Raw genomic sequence first — 27,012 nt, forward strand, 5'->3', positions numbered from 1 at the left:
CCTTCTTCTTAAATTACTTATCGTCCTTATCATAAGTTTCTTTAATTAGAACTGCTTTTAGTTAAGAAAGGATGAATATATTTATCTCAAAGTATTTGTCATTTTTAAAGTTAAAGATAAATTTAATTATTTTTTCTCATTTTACTCGTAGTAATAATTGCTCCTAAAGGCTACAAATACAATAATTATGGCACAAATATAGAGTCAATATTCAATAAAAAAGGTTATATCTTAAAAACATAAATAGAGGTAAAATAGTCAAATACGCTTCTTAAATAATATTTTCATAAGGGGCGGTTAAAAAAAAAATACGATAAATAATTCGAGACGAAGGGAGTACTAAAGAAATTAACTATAGAACTTTGTAATTTAGAACATTCTTTATGTAGTTTCTAAGTAAGCAAACTTTAATTAAAATATGTTGATATTGATGTTTAATTCATGTCAAAGATTAGATGTGCTAATCATACCGTTTTAGAGCCTGACATTCTTTTCAGGATTAATGTAATCCTTTTTCTTTCTTTTAAAGAAATAGTTTAGGTATTTTTTATGAGTTTAATTTTTATAAATTGATGAATTTGGTCATCGAATAGATAATTAGTATTAGTGAATTTAAGTCAAATATCATCTGCGTTTATCTCACCTTTTTCGTTTTATTTTAATTTCTTTATCCAATTTGTGCTTAATTCCATGCTTTCAATTGCTACCAACTACTCCTTATTCCTGTTTTTTTTTTTTTTGGTTATTCTTCTTGCCTTGTTTTCAACGATAAGATTAGTTTTAGACTTTTAGTCACTCGATGACTTCCATTTGCATGAAACGTCCCTCTTTTGACAAATGGAAATAAAATAAAATAAAACTCCTCTACAAATCAAATACCAAGTTGATTTTCTTTATTATATTATATATGAGTTTAAAATAAGCGTCCAACTTCGTTGAGAACTTGAATTGATGTGAAAGCGGACTTAATCCTACGTGTGATTTAGGTGTCATTTGGACGGCGATGACGATCTTTCAAATCGTACCAAACCGATTATTCAAGTCAAATTGAGAAAAAAATTCGATCATAATTGGTTTGGTTTGATTTTAACTAAAAAAAATCGAACCAGCCCGACAATGCATATATGCAATTTTTTAAAATATTTTATACATAAAAATACTTACTTGTAATGTGATTTATAAATAATTCTTAAAAAAATTCATAATTTTTGTCTTTTCACATATTATTTCAAATTTGGATTTAGAATTTTGAATGGTCCAATACGTTGACTTAGAATTTTGAATAGTCCAATACGTTTTTCAGGCTATAGCCCATAATCTTAGCACCTCAAATAAAGTTCAAACCAAAATCAAATCAACACTAATGCTAAAAAAAGAAATTCAATTCTATCGCTAGGAATGACAATAATGTTGGATATTTATTATCTACTTTTGCAGTGGTTTAAATAGTGAAAATACATAACCTTACTTTATTTTATTTTTGTCATGTAATTAATACTTACTATTAGTCGTACTTATTTTAGCATTATATCATTAGATTATGATCATTTTCATTATGGCTTAATTAGCAATATCTATTTTATGCGATTTCATTATCTTTTTTTAAAAATATTTTCTTACAATGTCATCGCTCATCTCACATTTGGTGTATTTTCTTATGAAGCACCTTAATTATATAGTTGTATATTATTATGACTAAAGAAATATTTGAAGTAAAAGTTATATGTTTTATATGAAGACTTTTCCTTTAAAAAATTCGAAAGATCTGAGAAACCCGAGAAAATTTAAAATTGAAAATCCCGACTTATATCGGTTTGTTTGTCACAGCTTACATATTTCTTTGTTTGTAACTGTAAAATCATGAGCATGAGGACTCAATATGATTTATGAGTAATTTAACATGGTAAATATACTGAATTTAACGTGAAGTCATACAGTCTTCAAGACATGGGCACAATTTTAAAAGGTACATTAACTTTTGTCTTTAGTAGCTTTGAAATCATGAAAGAGAGATATCACGAGCGAAGGGAAAAAAAGAGGGAAGATGTGTCATGTCACTTCCCTGACATAACTCTCAAATGTACTTTTTTTTCCTCTTCTTTATCAGTAGGCTTGAAATTATGAGGATCCGGTATGACATGTGAGTTATGTAACAGGATAATTAGGTTGAATATAATATGAAGGCAAAAGATATAGATTGACTCTAAACTATGTTCAAAATCTCGATATCACATTCAAATTATTAAGACGATCTATTACACATCTAAACATTTAAAAAGTGAATTTATTTATTCCCGATACACATATAACCAGTTGCATAATGGAAAGTGTAACACACTCTCTGGCTACATCAGCGCCACGCCAGCTCCGCCTTAGAAATTTCCTAAATTTTAATTTTACATTCATTTTCTTTTCTTTATTCATTTGATTTTCTTTTTATTAATTATAACTACACTAATTAATCCCTAATTAACCATTAAAATCATTCAATAATTATATCTTTTTCATCACCACCACCCCATCTCACCAGAACCACCAATCCGCCACCACTATCGCCACCAGTTTCACTTCAATTAGTCGCCAGAATATGGTATTGAGCAAAAAAGATGGAATCTTTTTGCATTTGTGGACAAATGAATTTAAACGAAGGGAGTGTTAGTAATTTCACTACTAGTGTTGCTATCAACATTACATCAATGGCAACATATTTGTTATTATTAATTTTATGTGGGAAATTTCACAAGTATACTAATGGAGGGTAATTGTTTTGGTTGGTTGGAGAAATCATTGGGTGATTTTTGAAGAAGAGGAAGTGGGTAATATTTCAGATTTTTTGTTTGAGAATTTGAAATGAAGAAGAAGAAGAAGGGTGTGGGGGTGTCAGGGCGGGGATGGGAGAAGAGGGAGTGGGGTGACGTGGAGGTGGAAGGCGGCAGTGAGGTAGGAGCTGAGCGAGGGAGGGCGGGGGTGGCGTGAAGGTGGAGGAGAAGAGGGAGTGGGGTGACGTGAAGGTGGAGGGCGGCAGTGAGGGAGGAGCTGAACGGAGGGGGGGGGGGGGGGTAGAGGGCGGCATTGAGGGAGGAAGAGCTGAACGAGGGAAGGGGGGGAGGGGGTGGTAGAGGGCGGCAGTGAGGGAGGAGCTGAACGGAGGGGGGGGGGGGGGTAGAGGGCGGCATTGAGGGAGGAAGAGCTGAACGAGGGAAGGGGGGAGGGGGTGGTAGAGGGCGGCAGTGAAGGAGGAGGAGGAGGAGCTGAACGAGAGAGGGCGGCAGTGATGTTGTTGTTCTTTGCGAAGATGAAGGGGGGGGGGGGGAGGGTTAGAGGGGATCCTAAATATGTATATTTAGCCCAAAAAAAAAACATAAAAAGGTAAATAAATTCAACAAACCGTGCTTGTTTTAAATTATATTTATATTTTATGCCACATCAGTTTTCAGGGGTAAATAAATTCATTTTATAAATGTTTAGGTGTGCAATAGGTCGCCTTAATAGTTTGAGTGTGATATCGAGATTTTGGGTATAGTTCAGGGGTCAATCTATGTGTTTTGCCTAATATGAGATCATATTGGACTGTCATGACTTGCCTGCCATAATTTTGAAATGTATTTTTCCAGTACATTTAAAATCATAACAATCCGATATAATCAGTAAGTAATCCAACATAATAGCTTAGATTAGAGATAACCTAAAATTATATATCAATCTACTGTGACTTACATAATACAAACTCTCACAAGGGTTCCAAAGGAAGCAAGTCTAGCCCAAGTCCAAGGTCAAAGTCTCCAAGCTCAAGCCTCGCAGTTCTATCATGTAATGTGGTCATTTGCACTTTTGTCCCTATTTTGTGTTGGTCTTGAATTTTGCTCTTAAAAAAAAAAAAATTGTTTGCGGGCATAAGTTTATATTTTCACATCATAATATCCCAAAAGTTATGACTGCATCCTTAGAGAACTTAGCACGCTAGGAATAAGTTTGATTTTGAAGGTAAAAAATTAAAGACCAACCCATTTGAAGGATAAAAATTGCACGGAAATGGGCTGGTCTTTAATTTTTAGCCTTTATCAATCAAAACAAAAGGCATAACTTGTGAAATATTATCATATGAAAATATAAATTTTATTTGTTGCAAAAATTAAAGACCAGCACAAAATAGGAACAAAAGTGTAGATGATTAAAGAGCAGCCCATTTGAAGGACAAATCGTGCAATTAAAAAATGGCTTCATACAGCTTAAAATAAAAGCTACTGTATTTGACCGTTTGAACAAATTTTCGAACTCAACGGTACGCTCCATTGCGCTCTCTCTCTCTCTCTTTCTGAAACTCAATCTTGAATGGCGAAATCCAAAAAAGCAAAAAAATCATCGGATAGAGAGAAATGGAACAAAGTGTTCAACGCTTTAGTTCAAATGTTGACATCACAGCAAACACAACTTGAGTCCCTTGCAAAAGAGAGAATGATACTTGAAGATCGGATTAAATTACAGCATAATCGATGGGTATCTGATATTCACACCTTTCAACAACAAATTTATGAGGTTTGCTTTTCTTTTCTTTTGGTTTTTGCATTTTACTACTTTATTTAGGGGTTCGAATTTTAGGGCTTTTGGATTCTTTTGAAAAAATTGCGAAAATTATGCTCTATGTCTATTTTTTATATATATTTACGCAATTTGTATCTAAGCACCCGATTTAGCCCATATTTGTGTATAAACACCTTTTATACACTATTGTACACTTTAGATAAGGTTGATACGTTATGTGTAATGCTTTCCCCACAGGTATAATGTTGTATATTGGCTGGAATTTTAGGGCTTTTGGTGAATTTGGGTTCTTTGAAAAATTTATGAGGTTACTTTTTTTTTTTTTTTGTTCGTCTTCTTCTGGTTTTGAATTTTTACTTTAGTTAGGGTTTTGATTGGTTGGAATTTTAGGGCTTTTTGGTAAATTTGGGTTCTTTGTGAAATTGGGTTTGCAGATGAAGAAAGAACTTACAGTACAAGAGATGGAACAAATGCTTGAGGTTGCGAAATCGGAGTTTGTTGTTGGTTTGAAGCAACGAGATGTTGTCATGTTCAAAAAGAAGTTTGGTGAGTTACATTTGAAAGGAAAAAAAGTTTTTTCTGCCCTAAACTTTGTTTAGTCTATCTGAAATTGGAGATGCAATTGAAAATTTGATCAAAATTTGGATCTATTTAGTAGAGTTCTTTATTTAAACTGAGTTCAAAGATGGTAACTTTCACTTCCTTTAAAGTTGGCCCTTTCCTTATTTTACCTGATAAAAATTATCATAAGCCTTATTTTGTGCTTGGTTTTAACCAGAAACTACAGTGTCACTGCCTACACTATGGTGCTGTTTAAGATAATCAATTTGATAATGGAGCTTGAACATGCAATTTCTTTTTCTTAATCAATATGGTTCTTATTATTCGATCTGCTGTATAAAATAACAGTTGTTAAGTGGACATGGAGTTTAAGATGTTAATTTGTCTTGCACATTATGTTAGTGGTAGTAGAAAAGAATATCAAAGTAATGGTTAAACAATTATTTTGATACAAAATATTACATTACAGTCTAAAGTTTGAATAGTTATATGACTTAGAACTATTGAAAGTAGTAAAAAATGATATTATTTTCTCTCAATAGCCGAGAGAAATCACCAAGGGCCAGTGGTGTCATATATTTTTTTTGTTTTTTTTGTTTTTTTGGTAAAGTAATAAAATTCATTAGTAAAACATCAAGAAGATGCAAGGTTACAGATGGGAAAAGCTGGCAGGCTTGGCAAAACCTGTAGAACAATCTAAAGATATCCTATCTCTACTGAACTAGAGAAAAGGAGCTGATAAAATCTAGAAAGTTACCCACATTGTTTACAGGGGCAAAAAAATGCCAACTAAAAAGACTAACTAAACACCTAGACTTTAGAGAGCAAATAGGAGTTGAGATTCCTTCAAAGCATCTGTTGTTTCTCTCCTTCCATAGGGTCCAAAAAATTACTGCTGGGATCATTCTCCAAATTCTTTTAATGGATTTGTCAACTCTCCAGAGTATCCAGCTAGCATATGCATCTTTGATGTTGAAGGGCATTACCCATTGTAGACCAAGCATAGAGTAGAAGAAAAACCAGAGGCTAGCTGCTGCAGGGCAGTGCAAAAATAGATGGTTGACACTTTCATTGGTCTGCTTGCACATGGTACACATGTTAACAACTATTACACCTCTCCTTCTAAGATTGTCTTGTGTTAGGCATGCTTCCTTCAGTGCAGTCCAAGTGAAGCAAGTAACTCTGAGAGGCTGTCTGGTTCTCCATACAAGCTTCCAAGGCCAAATCTCTAAAAGGCTATTTTGAGAGCACCAGTTGTTGTAACATTCCTTCACAGTGAAAATCTTTTCCTTAGAATTGCCCCAGAGTATTCTGTCCTGAAAATCTGCCACCAAAGTACTTTGTCCCAAACTTTCTAATAGAGAAAGAAAATCATCAACTTCCCAATCCTGTAAGTTTTTCCTTAAAATTGGTGTCCAACAGTTGTTAACTCTATATTGAGCTAATGTTGCTTCTTTGTTAGAAGCTATCAGAAATAGTGAGGGAAATAAATCTTTTACTAAAGTGTCCCCAAGCCATTTGTCCTGCCAAAATCTGATCTTGAGCCCATTTCCAGCCTTGAATGAGACAGCCTGGAAGAATTCCTCTTGGAGACTACTGATGTGTTTCCATACTCCAACACCATGTGGTTCATTGCTTTTCTTTGCAGTCCAGTGGTCTTGAATACCATATTTAGCTTTGATGATTTCCTTCCAGTACGCTGCCTCATTTTGACCATATCTCCAAAGCCACTTCATGAGTAGGCTGTTGTTATGAAACTTAAGATTTCTAATCCCCAGCCCCCCTTGGCCTTTGGGTTGAATAACTGATTGCCATTTGACCAAAGAGAATTTATGAGTAACACTGTTACCTTCCCATAGGAATTTCCTTCTAAGCCTGTCAATTTGCTTTAGAACTGAGGTTGGCATAGGGAAGAGTGACATAAAGTAAGTGGGAATGCTGTCTAGGACACTTTTGATGAGGGTGAGCCTACCACCCAATGAGAGATATTGCATCTTCCAAGTGGCTAGTCTTTTCTCCATTCTTTCAATGACCCCACTCCATATCCCAGATGATTTGAATTTAGCACCCAAAGGAAGTCCCAAATAGGTGGTGGGAAAGGAGCCTGTTTTGCAGCTAAGAATATCAGCAAGAGCTTCTAGGTTGGTCACTTCATTCACTGGATATATAGTGCTCTTACGCATGTTGATATGAAGTCCAGAGATGGCCTCAAAGATCATGAGGGTAGTGTTGAGATTAGAGACCTGCTGACAATCAGCTCCACAAAATATAAGGGTGTCATCTGCATAGAGTAGATGAGAGACTGAGACTGAGGTGGAAGGATTTCTGCCCACTTGGAACCCTTGAATCCACTGAAGTTCTTTGGCCTTTGCTAACAGCTGAGATAATCCTTCCATCGCAATGATAAAGAGGAAAGGGGACAATGGATCCCCCTGCCTGAGTCCCTTTTGAGAAGAGAAAAACCCAACTGGACTTCTGTTCACCAGAATTGAAAACTTCACTGTCGAAATACAGAAATAAATCCACCTTATCCACCTTTCCCCGAAACCCATTTGCTTCAAAATGTTGACTAAATAAGCCCAGTTAAGCTGATCAAAAGCTTTCTCAATATCTAATTTGCATAGGATCCCAGTCTCACCACTTTTAATTTTCCAGTCTAGCACTTCATTGGCAATCATAGATGCATCAGTGATCTGTCTATTCTTCAGAAAAGCACTCTGCTGTCCAGAAACTAAGGAATCCACCACTTTTCCGAGCCTCTTAGCTAAAATTTTGGCCAGCAATTTGTAGACACTGCCTATAAGACTTATAGGCCTATAATCTCTAAGCTCTGCGGCCCCTTTCTTCTTTGGGATAAGAGCAATGAAAGAGGCATTGCATGATCTCACCATTTGGCAGTTTTGATGAAAGAAATTAAAAGCTGCTAGCAGGTCTGCTTTGATGAAGTTCCATGATTTTTGAAAGAAAGCCATAGTGAAACCATCAGGGCCTGGAGCTTTGTCAGGGGCACAAGTCATGAGAGCTTCTAAAATTTCCATTTCGGTGAAAGGAAGTTCAAGGTCCTCTTTATCCACTGTGTTGAGACTTGACAGACCTTCAAAGACGGCTGAGGGTCTCCAAGATTCAGTTTCTTTGTAAATTTGTTGATAGTACTCCAGAATACCATCCTTGATCCTTCCTTTATCTTCAATTACTTCATCCCCTATTTTGAGTCTGTCAATGGTATTGCCCTTTCTATGAGAGTTGGCCATTCTTTGGAAAAACTTTGTATTCTTATCCCCCTCTTTCAACCATAAACATCTTGATTTTTGTCTCCATGAGATCTCTTCAGCGGTTGCTATTTGCTGAATTTCAAGTTTGAGATTCAATGTCTGACCTTTCTCTTCTGTAGAGAGAGCTCTGAGCTCAGCTAACTGGTCCAGCTTCCAAAGTTCTTTGAGTGCCTTGTTCCTTTGAGTCTCGATTGTTCCATAGACCTCCCTATTCCATTTAGTAATGTCTTTCTTGAGATTCCTTAGTTTCTGCATTAGCACAAAGTCTGGGGTGCCTAATACAGTGTAAGAAATCCACCATCCTTCTATCATGTCCATGAAACCCTCAGCTTGAAGCCACATGTTTTCAAATTTGAAATAAGAAGGTGTGGTCTCCCAATCTCCACTTTCCAGGATAATTGGTTTATGATCAGAAAAAACTCTAGGCAAGGGGTACTGTTTGATAGTGTTGAACATCTCGCTCCATTCTGTTGAGATAAGGAACCTGTCAATTCTAGAGGCTTGGAGAGACTCCTCCCCTCTTGACCAGGTAAATTGTGCTCCCTGAAGTGGAGGGTCAATCAAATCCAGGTCTAGAATAGTGTTGGAGAAGCCCAGCATCGCCCTTGATCTTCTAACGCAGTTCAATCTTTCCCCCACAAATCTGCACACATTGAAATCCCCTCCTATGACCCATAGGTCAGACCACAATCCCCTGATAGATGCTAACTCGAGCCAAAGATCCTCCCTTTCTGGATTGGTATGAGGGCCATAAACACTAGTAAAAACCCATTTGAAATCCTCAGCAAGACTTTCGAATCTACATGATAAAGAAAAGGCTCCTGCTTCAAAATCAACACATTTCCAAGCTCTTTTGTCCCACATTATTAATATCCCACCTTTGGTACCAATTGCTTTGACTTCTGCCCAAGAGATCCATCTGTTTCCCCAAATTTGCCTGATTAGAGATGGATTCCATGTCTCTATTTTGGTTTCCTGCAGGCAAATAATATCAACTCCCCACTTGTGAATAAGAGATTTCAAAGTGCTTCTCTTGTCTTTATTGTTGAGACCCTGCACATTCCAGCTGAGTGTTTTAACTCTCATCTGGAATGAGCCTTGTGAGACCTGCCCCTCTCTTTCTTCCCACTCCCGTCCTGGAGACCCCAATCCAATCTTTTAAGTTCAGTAACTGCTTTGCTTTTCCCTTTCTTTAATTCTCCTGTTTTATTTTTTTGCTCAAGAATCTGCACTTTCCTTTTTTCCTCCATTCTCAGAATAATTCCCAGAAGTTCGTGTTCAAACCCAGCAACATTTACCCCCAACACTTTGCAAGCCTTCATCATTGTCAACTTCGTCCATTTTGAGGTTTCCACCACATCAGGGATATCAACAGTTTGAATTTGTGGATCATGCCAAGGCAAAGGAAGAAAACTGTTGTAGGACTGAGATGAGATACCAGAGTCAAATTCATTTGAAACTGACAGTGCTGAGAATATCGGTTTGGGTATATGTGGGTCCATCGAGTGCCCTGCGTGAACCGCTTCATCATCTGCTTCAGGCTCGGACAGTGTCCCCTCCATGAGTTCTAAATCCCTGAGACTAGAAGCTTGAATTTCTAGTTCAAAAGGATCAAAAGAGAATGAAGCATTCAAGGAAGATGAAGCTCTGAAGCAGCATGGGTCCAGCTTTGGTACAGATGATCTCCACACTTGCTTCTTTTTGTGTTGCTTGAAGTGTTTGCTTGTAAGTGGGCCTTTAGTGTAGTAACCGTTGTTCAAAGCTAATGAAGTTCTCCTTTTGTAGTGTTTCTTACTACCCTGACTATTAGAAGAGAATAAGGTCGGCCCATTTGTGTTTAAATCCTTCGAATTCCTTCTTTTCTCCACAGGTTCTTCCACACGTGTGTCACGTGAATCATTAATGGTATTAGCACGTGGAGCTGAGAGAGAATTTGATCCCATCTTATTACCAACCTCGGGCAAACCAGTTGAAGGACCAGCATGTAAAGAAAAAGACTGGATTTCCTTAATTATTGGCAATTCGAAGTCCTATCATCAAATTCAAAATTCAAACTTGCCGGAAACTTCATAGCTGATTTTTTGACGCAGATGCGAGCCCAGATCAGGTGGATTCTGTTCTTCGTATCTTCATCAACACCGACATAACCCCCGCAACGAGCCCCTATATGTTCAAAAGTATCCATTGACCAAGCATTTAGAGGGATTCCAAAAACTTTCAACCATATGTTTTCCGAGCAGTTACCAGATTGCAATGAGAAAATGTCATGCTCTGAGCATTTTTTTTTAGAAAGAGAAAGTTTTCTTTCTATTCTTTGCATTTCATCTCATGCACGCTAAACTTTCTTTTCATGTATTTCTAAGCTTGTCGAAATGGATCATTTAAATTAGCAAGAATGGAGTGCAAGTTAGGGAACTAAAGATAATTATCAATATTAAAAAATCATGCAGCCACATGTCCGATATTCACACACACACTTCTTTAAGTAATAGTACTCAGTTCAGTTTTGATTTAATCTCCAGTGAAAGCAGACTTCTGTTTTAATGGTTTTTTACAAGACCGATGAAACCAAAATATTTGCAATATAGGCTGTTTTAGTTGGTTTTATTCTTGGAAATGTCAGTAGCCTTAACTGTTCCAGAGTAGACATGATCTTTTAAGTTATAGTCATCACATAATTCAATTTGGAAACTTACTTACTTTTCACCTGAAAAGTGCAGAAGATGCAGATAGTGACCTCGCTGACTTCAGAGAATGGTTTGACTATAAATGCTCTGAGCCAAATGTATGTTGTTTCAATCGCTTTTTCTTTTATGAATTTTGTTCCTCATTTCTCTTCTAAGTTTATAGTTATTATTTGCCCCCACTAATCATTAAAAAACTAGAAGATAAGTCGTATGAACCTTCATTTGATCCACAGGATGTACCAAGGGCTGCTACAAATGAAAAGGCAGAGACAAGAAAAAAGGCTTGGGAAGATGAGGTGAGACGGCTTAGAACAGAAAATGAGAAGCTTACTTCAGAGAAAAATTCTGAGATTTCTGCCCTCTTGGCAGAAAAGAATTTTATTTGGAACCAATACAATAAACTGGAGCATGACATGACTGAGCAATTGAAGAGAAAATGTACTGAACTTGAGCATGCAAATGAGAAAATACAGGCATTTATGAGGAACATTGAGGAACTACAAACCTCCAACACTAATAAGGATAATACAATTGCAATGTTAAGAACTCAAATGGCCAAATTGGACTCAGACTTCGTCAAAAAGAGTGAGGAGATGGCCAATCTTTCCACAGAACTAGAGTTACTAAAAAGGTCCGGAAGTTCCTCTATCACTCCTGTACTTCGTCACTCCACAGTTGGATCAGGACCTTCGAAGCTGAGGGGCACGTCCCGTGGAACGGATCAGAGGAATGTAACGTTCAAAGAAGAAAATCAATCTTCACAAGCTCTTCAAAAGGTAATCTCCTCTTAAATTTAAAAGAAACTATTATGCAGCTGTCCTTTTCCTGGTACATAACTTGTGCATGTTATAATGTTGTTCTTCTTTGAGGTATCTCGCCTAGTAGTGAAGTATATCATTGTCTTGGGTTCAAAAAACTTTTTTGATAATGTAGAATAGGTTATTCTTGTAATGCAGATAGATTTTGTTATGCGGATCTAATCTTGGTTATGTGGATCTAATCTTGGTAAAAGCAATCTCACTTTGTAAAGGAAAAGGGAAAAGAAATAACTGAGAAGTTGTTGGATGTATTAGCATTGCCTTGACTCTTTACCTTTTTGAAATTGAGGGGACATCCTTTTCTAACTTGATATTTGCAGATTTTTCCTTGATAAAAATGACTTGATTTGGCATTTTCGCTAGCATGTCTTCTGTGCCTGATGTAAACAGCTCTTCGAAATTCAAGAAGCCACCAGGATCAACCTATTGGTTGTGAGGGGGGGTATTCAGGATATTGCTTAGTTTTGTAAAAGAAAAGTTCTCTTTTCTGCAGATAACAAGTTAGCATTCCCATATTAACTTGGACATTGCTGTGTCCTTTTTTATCTTAACTATGGGGGCTAGGTCTCCATCTATCAAAGATATTATATGACATTTAAGGAATGCATTGTGCACGCAATTAGAATACATTCTTGGTGCTACATTAGTCAGTGATTTGAATTTAAATGTATAAATAGGGTGCTGACATCAATGCCAATTTCTTTATTATTTAGATTCAGTAAAGGGTTGTGTATCTTCACAATTGTTTGATCTCATTTCTAGAGCATGCTATTATGTCAGAGAATTATGTTATGTCCTATTCTATGTTGCTCGGATCATTCAAAAATGCCGCCTGGTGTGTGTCCGATCGCGGCAGCATTTTTAGAAAAACCGAGCAACATAGGTCTTATGTTATATGTAAGCTGATAGAAAGTCATGTTTTTGTAGGGACAAAGTTCAAAACGAAAAGCTGGTAATAGTATCTCAGGTGCTCCAAAACTATTCACTTCCTCATTTAAGGTACCTAAGTTAAGAAATTCATCTCCCTGTGTGACATGACTTCGTTACCACAATTTCGGCCCTGTATCTATATTAGATGATAGATTCTCGGTATATATGTTCAGTTATTGGATCTTGATCATCTGTAACAGATCCTTGTATTTTTACTCCATTTTTTGTTCATCAAGTGGCTTAACACTAAATTGTAATCAATACTAGATGTTGATGCTGTATACTATAGATATCCATGTAACCAATTAGTTCGAGGCAAGTAGTTTCAGTTGCAAGATTTCATTGAACATGGAGACGGGATTTCATTGAACATGCAAAATCAGTAAATGATTTGGTTTGTGCAGTTTTTTTTTTTTTTTTTCCTCCTGTTGCACCATCAAAGTGGAAATTGTTTTCTCAATCTCCCAGCCTGTCCGCTCTTTTATTATTGATAACTAGTGAATTTGTTTGCGCTTCGCGCTGTCCGTTAATAAACTTAAAAATGATTTATTTTTTATATTTAGTTGAGATAATAGAGAAATTTTCATGTGTATGCATATAAAAGCTAAACTTAGTTAATTGATGAAATTGCAATCTGATGATGAATAAAATATAACAGAGCAGTACATGGCTTGTTTTAACTATACGTCATATTAACTGTTTTTTCGCTAAAACCGAGAACCCAAACGCTATATTGCTAATTTTAGATAAAAATGCACTTAAATTAAACAATACATTCAGAACAATCCGTGTATTGTTACTCACTACATAACAATTCATATATTACAATTTAGACCATAAACCCAAATACCTCTAAACATTATCTAAAGAAATGAAAAACAGTTCCACCCCAATCATGAAGCGTCAACACACTAATTAAGGTCCCTAATCATACTAATCCTAATCGTATACAAGTTACAACCTTTTGCCAAAGGAGTTCGTGGAGAGTAGAGCTAAACAGGTTTAACCCTGTACTTTTAACACAGAGAACAAAAATATACATGAAAAGTATTAAAATATTTTTCCAGATATTAAACTAAGAATCCTCGAGCAACACGTTCAGTAGTAAAACTCTAAATTTGAACCAATCACGTGCAAATCTTGAATCCACCTCTGCCTCTGTATTAACATATTTTCAAAGTATACGAAACCAAGTAGATTGAAATGAATGTTGATAATGAACCATGACCAAAAGCAGCACTAAAAGCAAAGCAAGTCCCCAAGGAGATCCTCCTTCTTGGCTAGTCAAATGATACCCAACTGGCCTTGTAACTCCATAAGGATAAAACAATCTGTTGATATCAATCATTAAGTAGACCACAAGTATGATAAGAAAAGGCAACAAGAAAAACAAGAGCTTCATACTAGCCTTGGATTTTTCTACTATTGCCTTGTATTCTGAATAGATGTTCATAAACATCAAGAAAATTACTAGACCAAATAAAACTATCAAGGCCAGAGGTGGTGCTGATATTGACTCTAGAGTTTGATCTCTCCAACTAACCCCTCTCCTTTCTCCTATGAACCAACCCATGATCTGAATATAATTCTTAGTTTGAAATAAGAATTCTCTCTTCTTTTCTTCTAGTTCTCTCAAGTTTTAATTTCCTTGGATTTTTCTTGAAAGACTATATGGAGAATAGAGGAATATGTGATCATATATAGAGGAAGAAAGATGTTGTCCACCTTGTGGTCAGAGACAGATAGAGCTTGTTTTAAAAATGATCGATTAGAGTCAGGTCCAGAATTAAAAGTTTATGGGTTTTAAAGTCCGCAACCACCTTAAGTATAATAATAATTGAACTTATAATCAAATATCTATAAATATTTAGTGATTTCTAAATATATATATATATATATATAATGTCGGGATAAAAGCTACTATATATGCATCATTTAAAATTATGAATTTATCAGTCGTAGTAACGAAAAAACTTCATAGAAGTCAAAATACGAAGAAAAAAAAAAAATTAAAAACGTCGGCCAACTTTTTTCTATGGGGATTTCACGTGAACTCAGAGGTATATAAGCTAGATCCACCTCTGGATTCAATTGAACTCGGTATTTTTTATGTCACGAAATATAGATGCATATGTTAAAAAATCACAAAAATTACATCAAATACTAAATTCTTACTCAATACGACGAAGTTTAGTGTTGAGAACCTTAAAAATTAAACCCAATTTTAGATTCGTGTGTGGTGTGGTGATAAGTTATGGTACAAATTCTAGCCTTTTCGATTCCAATCGAAAACCGACCTTTGTTTCGATTCCTACACTTTGAGAAAGGGGATTGATTCGAAGATTGACAGTAAGCAAATGGGCAAAAACAAAAAGCAAAGGATATATTCTTTTTTGATCGAGTCCGTTGATGTTTTCATTCGAAGGTGCCTATTGGACCTGACATTGTGTAAAGCTAAAAAGTTTCAGTGTCGATTGGTTCCACTTGTTGAAGTACATAATTACTTGTCCATTATGTCTAAAATTATTCTGATTAGTCACCATCTTATAAACAACGCAGATTAAACAATAAAACTATATTATAATTGATCATTTGGAAACTGGAAGTGTGTAAGCATATTATAGAAACAGAGGCGGATCATCTAGGATTTAACTTTTAAAATTCGTAACGTTATACTAATTTTACGGTTAAAGTTATAGGTTACAAATATCACATTTCTTAATATTTTAGAAGGTTTTACATATATTTATACTTGTGTCAAAAGTTATGTTTTTAGATGAACTCACGGCCAAAAGAAAGCGCATGGGCAAATATAAAATTTAAAGTAAATCTTGTTCAAATGAATACGATTTTATTATATAGAAATATATATATTTTGAAATATTTCAAAAGGATAACTGAATCAAACGTAATATATTCAGTTGAATTGCACAATTTGCCTCATATTTTAATGTCAAAACAACAAATATGATGACAAATGGAAAGCATGCCAAGGGTGCAAATGTGTTAATTGACGTAAGATAGATACCCATAAGGCGACTTTTATGAATTTAATGCGGAAAATATGGTTGCCTCCAAAAGGTGGAAAGTATAAACAGAATATAATCTTTCTTCATCTATTTTAATTCTCACATTATAATTTGTGGATAATTAATTTTCGTGTTATCATTCTCACATTAAAATTGAGGATAATTTGTTCCCGAACGGCCGAACCAAACGATCCCCAAAGGATTGAAATGTTAAACATGATTAAGGCACAGGAGAAAAATCTAGGTCCCAATACTGGACAAACTTCAGCCTAAAAATTAATGCAAAAGATTAAGAGAGCTGGGCAATTGAGATGCTGCCACTTATGAATAATTTTGGATGATATGAATGAATTGTTTTGTCGTACAATTGATTTAGACAATTGATGATTGAAATCTACCACAGTATTGCTTTATACTTATTGATTTCGCAATCTTCTGTTAGCCGAGTAAGACATCCAATCAATAACGGCGACTCAACATATCTGTAAAGAAATATATGAGCAAATATTAAATTCAAGTATAACATTATTTGAAATGATAATACTAAGTCATGCTGCAATTTTCGAACTTCTTCACAGTTCCACCATTGCTTTCCTATATCAAACTTGTGCTGTTTATGAATTTTGTTTCTTCACTATTATGTAGGTTGATCAAAGTCTACTCAATATCGCTAACAACAACTATTATTGTTACACTTCAATCCCATATACTTTAATGAGCTTGCTTATATTGTTGGTTCCAAATTCAAACAAAAGAGGAAGGTTATAGTAGGCTGGTGGCGACCGTCAAACTAGCCTTACAAACATTCATTTGATCTATAATAATTTTTCATGAAATTTGAACTGCCACAGTCCAAACCCCAACATCTTTTCATGAAGTTTTGAATTGACACAGTTCAAACTCCAATCCATTTTTTTTATTGAGTTTTAATTGTGTGGTTCAAATTAAACTCCATCAAAACTCCAAAAAAAAAATCTTAGAATTTGAATTAATAAAGGTTCAAACTCCAAGAATTTTTCATGGAGTTTTGATACAAATGCATAAGCAAAAATTAACAACAGGAACGAAAAGATAGACAAGGATAAATTTAGCAAAGAACTAATAAGGGAATTGAGAGAAGGCGTGAAATTTATTTTAAATACTCATTCAATTGAAATCTAATTAACCCTGGACTATAGGATAACCCTCGAGGGGAAGAATCCCCATAAAAATCACCTCAGCAATTTTGTAATAAACCAAGGGATTCATCCTCAGACTCACAAAGGAGTTTAACATTCATCAATATCAAAATAATCTTAGTAGGAAAGTTTCATATCACTTAACTATATATAGTAAGCCCTAATAGGCCTAGTTACCTAATGCCTATTACATAAATGACCATATGCCCTAATTGGAAGCTTTGCAAATAGATCAATATTTGCAATCATGTAACCCCTCTTGGCCATAATCCTTGACCTCTTGTAACACTTTAATGCTTGTATATCTTTACTAATTATTCCCACATTGTGTGCTCTATGTCGTGATGTATCAAGTGCAGCTTTAAATTTGAATAAAACTAGAGGTGCTTTGTTTTGGAAAAATTACAGCCAAATACCATTCGGTCATCTGGTTTACAAATTATGTAGTATGTACATAATGTATAGGTAGTGCATACTTTATACTACAGAAACATATACTATACACAACATATACATCCGAAGTGTATACTTTATACTAATTATACATACACTATACATACCTATACACAACATATACAGTCAAAGTGTATAGGTAGTGTATACTTTCGGCTATGTTGGTAAACTAGTTGGCCGAAAGGTACATTTACCCAAATCTCCCTTTGGTTTTCCGCATTAAAAAATTGTTAATTATTGTATAATTTTCAAATACTCACTAAAGCTTGATTGGCCGTCCCAAAATTGATTATTTACCCATTTCCTCCGTTATAGGGCCCCTATCATACATCCAATAATTGGGCTTTTTAGTTGTTGAGTTTTAAGACCAGCAATTCGCAGGAACGTCCTTATTTTGGGGTGGTATTTAATTTTTGTCCCTCAAATTGGTGGTCTTCTCTTCGCCTAATACCATGAGGTTTGGAATTCGAATTCCGGCTCAGTAAAAAAAAAAAAACACAAGGTAGAGGTTTGTAGTAAAGTTAGGTCTATTCGGGCCAAAGTTAGGCCTGCAGGCAAAATTTTGTCTGCTTCAACCAGAGTTTCAAACTCTAGCTTAAAATTGAATTTTAAAGGCAAAATTCTCCCTTGCAAATTCAAACCTCTACTTTGTGAAGGCGACTATAAAAAATTAAAGACCATCAATTTGAGGGACAAAAATTAAAGACCACCCCAAAAGAAGGACAATCCGCGGAAAAAAGCTTTTACAACTTGAGAACCTGAATGTTGTCACAGGCCCAAAAGTAAAATTACCCATTTGTCCAACGTCAAAGCCGGTTAACTGATGTGTATATTAGCTTCTTCTTCCTTGAGAAACCCTCAATTCCACCCATTTTTCATAATTTCAACAGCTAATTGAATCTTGAAAAAAATGCCTTCTGAAGACTCAAAGCCAGTGAAAATTGATGATGAAGAAAGCATTGGGTCTCTTTTTAACTACAAAAAGAAACCTAACAATAATGCCGCTTCAAAATCTCAGCCTACCAAAAATGCCAAAGTGAAAAAAGAAGAAAAAGATGATGATTTTGAAGAACCCAATCCCAAAAAGACCCCTAAAAACGTTAAGGCTAAGAAAGAAGAAGAACCCTCACCCATGTCCAAGAAAAGCTCCAGTAAAACTGTTAAAGTTGGTATTTTTATGCACTTCTTGTTTCTTTTCTGTTTGATTTATTCTTTTTTTTTCTTCCTTTTAGGGGTTTGATTTTTTGGATTCTTTCTTTACTGATATGTATATTATACGAATAGTATATGTATATTATGCGTATATCATATGTATAGTATATGCAAAACCTATGCATTTGCTGGCTATTTTGTAAAGTAGATCACCCAAAGGTATTGGGCTGCAATTTACTCTTGATTATTCCTTTTTGTGTGTAGAAAGTTGTAAAGAAAGAGGAAGAAGATAAGAAGAAAGGAGCTAAAAATTCAGACAGTAGTGTTAAGAAGAAGGAAAAGAAAGTTTATGACTTGCCTGGTCAAAAGAGAGACCCTCCTGAAGAAGTATGTGACTTTATGTTATGGTTGTGATTCTTGTGAGTGCATTGGGCAATAGCATTTTTTTGAGGTTCTTGATGGTAGTGTTATATTTTTTGGATTTTCAGAGAGACCCGTTAAGGATTTTCTATGAATCCTTGTACCAGCAAGTGCCAGACAGTGAATTAGCAGCTATCTGGTATAAATTCTCCCTTTCCAACTGTTAAATAAGTTATTCATATGTAGCTCTGTTGCCGTTTGCATTATTGAGTATTCATGAAGCTGTTCCTATAAGTTGCTGATTGCCTGAAAAAGAGCAACCATGAATGTTATGATGCCCTTAAAGGCCAAAATTTGTTCTTGTTCTAATTCCCTTTTCTTTTTCATAGTCCCCGTCAAATCTAACAGACACAGTTCGATAAATATTTGCTAGAGACTAAAAGTGTTAACTTTTTGGCAAACTTAAAGGACCAAAACTGTTAATTACATACTTAACAGACTATTTTGAACCTACTCTCAAGCATAAGGTACCATTTTTGCTTACTTAAGTGTATGCCATTAACGTGGTTGATGCTTCTGCATGAGCTCATGATTTCATTTAGTCATGCATTTTATTGAATGAGTAGCTATTCTTAGTGTAAATTTGGGAGATAAAGAGTGATTTGGATCTATTCATTATCAGACAGAAACAAGAGTAGGGGTAAGAAAATTCTGTTTGTTGCTTAAAGATTCCTCCTAAGTTCCTATGGGAGTAAATGGGTGCCCCTTAGTTTGCATGGTTAATATCTTTGCTTATTGTACAACAGTTAGTGGAACAAGGAGGTGTGTGCTTAAATCTCGACGTGCAGTACTATGTCAAAAGAATAGCCCTCACATGTGAACTTACAAGTAACTTTTTTCCCTTTTTTCTAAAGAGAGAAACATCAGCATGATATAAGTTGTATGTTTACAGCTGAGATACTTAGTGAAGTTGCTAATCAAGTTAGCTTCCATTGGACAAGGAATGTGCATCTTGACTTGGCCTTTTTGGCTGGTGAAATACGATGCGAATTTGGCAACCTTAGTTCTAATATAAGTGGTTGAGCTCATTATGATCGATCCTAATGCACTACTTTAGTTTGAAGATGCTTAAACATAGGAAAAATGAAATTAAAAATATATAAGGTTTGTTATAACTTCATTGAAACTTCCGTCTGGAATATGAAAAAGGATAGTTTCAACATTTTGACTCTAGATGATGAGTTCAGCTGACTTCTGACCTAAATTATGACATGTGTCTCTGCTGTTAGTGCATTTCTCCACTTATTGACCATGATTTAGTACATCCTTATGCTAAACAGCGTGCCACTTGGCACAGGCTTTTACATTGAGTGAACTTAGGGGATTAAGGTAAAATTGCCACTAAAAATATTTGTTTAAGTCATGAGTGTTTGTAGTGGTTAGAATGCAAATGAATTTGTCGGTTTGAAACTTAAGCATGAGAGCTCTCTGTGGAACTTTTATTGGTTGATGTTCACTATTTTGTTATGTTCAATCATATGGCTTACGCATGCATAAAGAATGATATTTGGGAAGATCGTTAGCATCTCTTTCTTCATTTAACCAACGGAGGATGCAAAGTCATATGAGTTTAGACTGTTTAGTTGGTGCCCTTGTCTAGATTTCGATGTTCATGGTTACAAATTTGCAATTACTGTAGTTTTTAGCCAAAGTTGTCCCTAATCTATGGGAGTAGCTCTGTTTTGGTCCTTCAAATATATAACCTTGAGCTTCTTTAGTCCCTTAATTTTGCTAAAGTGGAGCACCTTTGGTCCAGCTAACAGAATGGACTTAAAAACTAACAGTAACTAACCCCAAAAAATCACTGACACTACAGAAAGGATCTTGATGGATCCTCATTCTTCAAAATGTGTACTCGCAATTGTTAACAACTAATCCAGGGTGGTTCGTAATGGTTTTGAATACTACGTCAACCATGCCTTGCTGTTGGATTTAAGTAATTGTATCCTGTTACTGATGTTTTTGCAGGATGATGGAGTCTGGTTTGCTTCCCAAGGACTTGGCGAAGAAAGTTTTAGAGAAGAAACAAAAGAAGGCCCAGCAGCAGAAGCTTGGTTCACCTATGAAAAAAACGGTTGTGACAGTGAAAAAGACGACAGTGTCTGTTACTATTAAGAAGAAGACATCCTCCTCAACTCCGCCATCAACAACAAAGAAGAAAACACCGGATTCCGGAGCTAAATCAAAGCAGCAGCAGTCAAAGAAACGGAAGTTTAAGGATGATACGTCTTCTGAAGAAGACTCGGATGATGATTTCGTTGCAGATGTGAGAAGTGCAAAGAAACAGAGAGCATCTTGATTGTTCTTGTATTATTGACTAATGACTAAGCTATTTCTGATTACAGAAGGAATTGAAAACTAGGTGTTATCGTCTAGCAGAGTTTGCCATGGCTAAATCTTTTATGTAAAACTTCCCATTTGATGAGCTGTGATCCTCTGTTACATGTATCTCAATTCCAGCTACTTGTAACATCTATTTCAGACCTGAGATTGAAGAAAACCATTCTAAAATCGTTGATCTATTTAAACTTTTCTGCTTTCTTTTTCTCCATTGTGGCTTCTCAGATACAACAATAATAGTATCTTCTTATTTTAATGTTAGCGATGTCAAATGTTTTTCTGGCCAACTTTAACTGAAGTTGCAATTATAATTACAAGACCAAGAATAGATCGATCGCTAACTTCATTCAGTCTTTGTGCAAGTACTAGAACAATTGAAAATTCTAGCTAAACATTTGATTTAATAAGAATCCATATAGAAGTTTATTTCTTTTTTTTTTTTATTCAAATTCTTTCATTAGCTAAGCAACTGCAATAAACTAATAGGAGCCAACTCAAAGGCACCACTCTACATTTCGTCGTCTATTTTTATTTTTGTCATTTTTCTCCTCACTTCCTTTCTTCAAAAAGATAGTGGTTCTTCAATTATTTTCAATGTGACTTAAATCTTCGACCTAATGATTAGAGGTAAAAGCGGTTTAGTACTATGTCAATCCATCTGTCTTTAGAGTCAATGTATAGTTTTCGTCACCAAATCAAAAAATATATAGTAGTTTCCAAATAGATTCAAAAGGTTATATATCTATTTAATCAGTGTTCGTACTCAATTTGGACCCGAATAATTCTAAGTCACATCAATTGTCCTTATATATTTATTTCTTTATTTGGACATGACATAGGTCTATGATAAGTTTAAATAGAACGATATTACCGGTGAAAATTTATACCGTCAATCCCAGCACGCACGGTTAATTATTGTTGTATTTAATTTGGACAAGGCTTTTCATTCCGGGCCTCAAAGAAGCCCAGCCCTTTTGTCCATTCGGTAATCAAAAAATTGCAGGTTGTCCTTCTTTTGGGATAGTCTTTAAATATTGTCCCTCATATTTGTGGTCTTTAAGTTTTGTCCTTCGCTTGAAAAATGACCTTATACCTGAGGTTCTAGGTTCGAACCCCCGCTCAGGCATAAATTAAAAAAAAAAAATCGTAAGGCAAAGCTTGGGTCACGTGTATGCCTGACCCGGCATACTTATGCCTTATGGGCAAACTTTTAGCTAAGCCTTAACGAAAAGTTCTGCCTATAAGGCAGAACTTTTCCTTAAAACATAGTTTAGTTGTGCCTTATGAGACAGACTTTTAGTTAAGGGATCTCCTTAAGACATAGACTTTGCCTTATGAGGCAAACTTTTAATTATGCCTTAAGGAAAAATTCCGCCTTATGGGGCATACTTTTAGTTATGCCTTATGGGGCAGACTCTTAGTTAAGGCATAACTAAAAGTATGCCCCTAAGGCGAAACTTTTCCTTAAGGCATAAACTTTGCCTTATAAGGCGGAACTTATAGTTATGCCGGGTCCGGTATACACGCAACCCAACCCTTGCTTTGCGAATTCTTTTTAAATTTATGTCTGAGCGGGAGTTCGAACCTAATGATTTCTACGCGAAGCTCAAAATTGCGACGCGAAGGGCAAAAATTAAAGACGAACATTTTGAGGGGCAAAAACTAAAGACCATCCCAAAGGAAGGGCTTATGGGGCATACTTTTAGTTATGCCTTATGGGGCAGACTCTTAGTTAAGGCATAACTAAAAGTATGCCCCTAAGGCGAAACTTTTCCTTAAGGCATAAACTTTGTCTTATAAGGCGGAACTTATAGTTATGCCGGGTCCGGTATACACGCAACCCAACCCTTGCTTTGCGAATTCTTTTTAAATTTATGTCTGAGCGGGAGTTCGAACCTAATGATTTCTACGCGAAGCTCAAAATTGCGACGCGAAGGGCAAAAATTAAAGACGAACATTTTGAGGGGCAAAAACTAAAGACCATCCAAAGGAAGGGCAATCCTGTGAAACAGGTCAGCTAAATATACTTATATGGGCCTACTAGGTCTTACCACATTCTTAATCCTCATTACTCAGGTAAGATCACAGGTGCTTCAGCCCTTCATTACTCTGCTAATTTCACTACTCTTTCCTCTCTTCTTTATAATTCATCACTGATAACAAAATTCAACCAAATCACAAAAAAATAAAAATAAAAAAATCCTTCAGAGCTACAACAACAACAACAACATATAATGGTTGATCATAAGGAATTACCAAAAGCAGCACTACAATGGGATGACATGACGGAAAAAGAAAGAGAAGTATCGAATATTCTGTTAAGTTTACCGGAACTGGTAGAAAATTTAAGTGTTTATGGTGAGGATCAACTTCTTCCTTGGGGTTGGAAAAAAAGACGGTCTGCCGTTAGTTCTCCTTTAACTCCAGTACCATCACCGTCATCTTCTCTGCCACGTGGACTGAAGATTTCCAAGCCTAGAGTTGCACAGACTAAGGTTAAAAAACCTAATTTACTTACTTCTCCATGCACGTTGTCCATGCTAGTGTTCTTGTGGGATTACTATTATTTGTACAGCTAAGATTAGGATAAATGTTTAAAGATAGCATTTTTTTTTTCTGTTATACTTTAGGATTGTTCATATCTTGAATATTTATATTTTTCTTTAACGGAGCTCTAACGTGAATTAGCTGGATTTCAAGTGTAAAAATGAATATTTTCTGAAGGACGTTCAAATTTGTCATTCTTTTTTTGATTGTGTTTAAAATTATCCATTAGTTATATTTTAAGTTGGAGTTTCGTTGAGATTGTAGGATCAAAATTTTAAGTTTATGGGTTTTAAAAGGTAACTTTTTATTCCTACTGAGTTCAGGATACATTGTTTTAGATATATCTTAACTGAATTTCTTAAGACAAAAGTAGATTTTGAGCTAAAGCTACTGGATTCCTGTAATTTCTAGCTACGCTCCTGAACAGTATTTGCTAATGGAAGATAAAATTAAGTTATTTCGTGTAGGAGAGTATTTTCTCAATTAATTTCCCCTAGACTAATCACTTTGTATAGTATCCAACAACTCATTACTAGGATAGTTTTGATAGTTGTTAGATTCTCCATAGGTGTGGTAAGGTATATTCCCTATTTTTCCGGTGTCCATATTTGAGGTTTATTCTTACTGGTGGTGTTATTTTTTCCAGTACGAATTAAAATCTTGAATCTCTTAAACCTAATTTTTTTCTTTCTCTGTCTCTTTTTATTTATTTATTGGTTGAATTAGTCTTCTATATATCTGACTTGATTGATTTGTGTTATTTTATGTAGGAGCAGTTGATGCAGCAAATTAATGACTTAACACGGCAGAAAACGGTTTACCAACGGCCACAGGTTGTGGTTAATTTTCTCTTTCTATAATGTTCTCAATTTTCTTAAATTTAATTCTAACTATTCAATATTATACTACTACTATTTGTTATTATTATGCTTTTCTTATTCATATAATCATATCAATTTATAACGGCATCATTTTTTTATTAATAGTGAAATGTTGTTATAGGGAACATCTAATATAATCTAATATGAATTGAAGAATCTGTTTCAAATAAAAATGACTTTTATAAAAAGGTCTGACTATATATAAATTATTTTTTCTTCTGATCTTATCATGAAAGAGTTAATATATGTCTCTAACTTATTTATCATTGTATTCCTGAGATGGTGTTAATTTGATAGATTGGAGAAAAAAAAAAAAAGAGGCAAAAATAACTTGAACAGCCTTAATTTACTGGATTTGTGTTATTTTATGTGGGAGCAATTGCTGAAGGAAATTAATAAATTAACACGGCGGAGAAAAGTTTACCAAGAGGTTCTCTTTCTATATATAGTGCTTTCAATTTTCTTAAATTTGATTCAACCGTTCAATATTTATACTACTATTTTGTTATTGTTATGCTTATATTCGCATTAAAATTGAAACAGGAGTTGCTCGAAGTCCAGAGTCACCTCGAGAAGCAAATAGAATTCAACAACACCTTGAAAGAATTAACTGGATCAACAAGAAGCTTGGCATATAGAGATTAGTTTCTTTTATTTTTTTGGGTCAGAGATTATTTTTTCACACGAAAATCCATCGTCCTTAGGAATCTTGGCTAAGCGATCTGTCAAAGTTGTGGGATGTAAAAACGCATAATCAAAGAATCAGGAGCAATATATATCTCTTAATTGTTATCATTGTATTCTTGAGATGGCAAATAGGTAATATAACGCTCTTGTCTTATATACTAATTAGCATTAGACTAATGTAGAAAGTTAGTTTGGACTGGTCATGATTTTATGCAGTGATCAATATTCCAAGTTCTAAAATAATTTGCGACATATTTGATGTTGCAGTGCATGGCTAATTCGAGGAAGTAACGTCAATTGAACAATTAAAGAAGTTCTTGACATACGAAAAACAATCACAAAATTAAGATCAGAAAGAGAAGTTGCATCGAAAGTTATAGAAGAAAGAAAGAAAGCTAAGTTTAATTGCAACCTGTAAAATTATATTACGAACGCAGAAGAAGACAAATTAATTATTTTAAAGCCAACATTTACCTCAAATCAAAAAACTATACCTTAATCACAAAATAGTTGAAATCAGTTATGTACAATATATATATATATATATATATATATATATATATATATATATATATATATATATATATATATATATTCCTCATATACGTGCCACGGTTCTATATTCAGGATATTAGCCTATTTGGTCAAGCTTTTAGGAGGCCAAATATGTTTATCTTTTCTAAAAAGTGTTTATTTTAAAAAAGTGAGGTGTTTGACCAAGCTTTTGGAGAAATTAACTATTTCTAGGGAGTAGTAGAAGTTGTTTTTCAGAAGATACAAAAAAATAAAAAAATATACTTAGAAACACTTTTTAAATGGTCAAACCCTAATTGTTGCTTAAAAGTATTTTTTAAATTAATTGGCCAAACATAAACTGTTTCTCACTAAAAGTACTTTTTTGAAAAACACTTTTAAAAAATAAGCTGATTTTAAAAGTTTGACACATGGTATAAATATTGTGAATTTATCATGTCAATCTATTGCAAGTATACCCCCTTTATATATGATTCAAAATCAGTTATGCTATGGTAAAATCTACGGAGGTAGAGTAAAGACCAAAAAAAATCTTGTATTTTATGATTACATGAATAAAATCAATCCATACATTGTCCATTTTGTTTTATTTTTATGTGTTTTGTGGGCCAAATCTAAGCCACATATTATCGATTTGGCAAATTTCATGTTAAAGTTTTTTTTTTTTTTCCATTGACAATAATTTGCGGTTGGAATATTGGGGTTAGATTGATCGATTTGGATGGTTATATGGGTTCATATATATATGATATCCATAATTCCTAAAGGCCTGTATGTATCAATTTCTAGATTGTAGTAAATACAATTTCCTCAAAAGTATATATAAAAAGAGATAAGAAAGAAATTTTTAATAAAAAGGACTTTTTGAAATGGATTGAAATTAGCTGCAAAGATTTCGAATAAAAATAATTAATTTGCCCGAAGTTTTATTTAGTTCGAATTGAAAAGGAGTGAAATTAAAGCTTATTGTGGAGTTTGATT

The 27,012-nt window shown here is 34.7% G+C and overlaps 2 protein-coding genes across 3 annotated transcripts; both read left to right on the forward strand.

Annotated features, from left to right (window-relative positions):
• Window positions 1-4,225: 4,225 nt before the first annotated feature.
• On the forward strand, window positions 4,226-13,213 carry LOC132628120 (uncharacterized). 2 transcript variants are annotated; one of them, XM_060343851.1, is made up of 5 exons: window positions 4,226-4,536; window positions 4,977-5,088; window positions 11,096-11,160; window positions 11,296-11,838; window positions 12,808-13,213. In XM_060343851.1, exons 1-5 carry the CDS (start codon window positions 4,333-4,335, stop codon window positions 12,916-12,918), a joined length of 1,035 nt encoding a protein of 344 aa, XP_060199834.1. In that variant the 5' UTR covers window positions 4,226-4,332; the 3' UTR covers window positions 12,919-13,213. The 2 variants fall into 2 exon arrangements, with proteins under 2 accessions (XP_060199834.1, XP_060199835.1); XM_060343852.1 differs by lacking the exon at window positions 4,226-4,536 and adding an exon at window positions 4,711-4,849.
• A 5,080-nt stretch (window positions 13,214-18,293) lies between these two features.
• LOC132628121 (uncharacterized) lies at window positions 18,294-21,593 on the forward strand. Its single transcript, XM_060343853.1, has 4 exons — window positions 18,294-18,635; window positions 18,887-19,009; window positions 19,111-19,181; window positions 21,011-21,593. Exons 1-4 carry the CDS (start codon window positions 18,381-18,383, stop codon window positions 21,339-21,341), a joined length of 780 nt encoding a protein of 259 aa, XP_060199836.1. The 5' UTR covers window positions 18,294-18,380; the 3' UTR covers window positions 21,342-21,593.
• The last annotated feature ends 5,419 nt before the right edge of the window (window positions 21,594-27,012 follow it).

The sequence above is a fragment of the Lycium barbarum genome, chromosome 2, assembly GCF_019175385.1.
Source record: "Lycium barbarum isolate Lr01 chromosome 2, ASM1917538v2, whole genome shotgun sequence".
Taxonomy (NCBI): domain Eukaryota; kingdom Viridiplantae; phylum Streptophyta; class Magnoliopsida; order Solanales; family Solanaceae; genus Lycium; species Lycium barbarum.

Excerpts from the sequence above, each read along its gene's own strand:
- LOC132628120 (XM_060343851.1), top strand. The coding sequence starts at position 4,333 with ATGGCGAAATCCAAAAAAGCAAAAAAATCATCGGATAGAGAGAAATGG. Across the intron at positions 4,537-4,976 it reads TTCAACAACAAATTTATGAG|ATGAAGAAAGAACTTACAGT; the intron begins GTTTGCTTTTCT and ends TTGGGTTTGCAG. Across the intron at positions 5,089-11,095 it reads CATGTTCAAAAAGAAGTTTG|AAGATGCAGATAGTGACCTC; the intron begins GTGAGTTACATT and ends TGAAAAGTGCAG.
- LOC132628121 (XM_060343853.1), top strand. The coding sequence starts at position 18,381 with ATGCCTTCTGAAGACTCAAAGCCAGTGAAAATTGATGATGAAGAAAGC. Across the intron at positions 19,010-19,110 it reads AGAGAGACCCTCCTGAAGAA|AGAGACCCGTTAAGGATTTT; the intron begins GTATGTGACTTT and ends TTGGATTTTCAG. Across the intron at positions 19,182-21,010 it reads AGTGAATTAGCAGCTATCTG|GATGATGGAGTCTGGTTTGC; the intron begins GTATAAATTCTC and ends ATGTTTTTGCAG.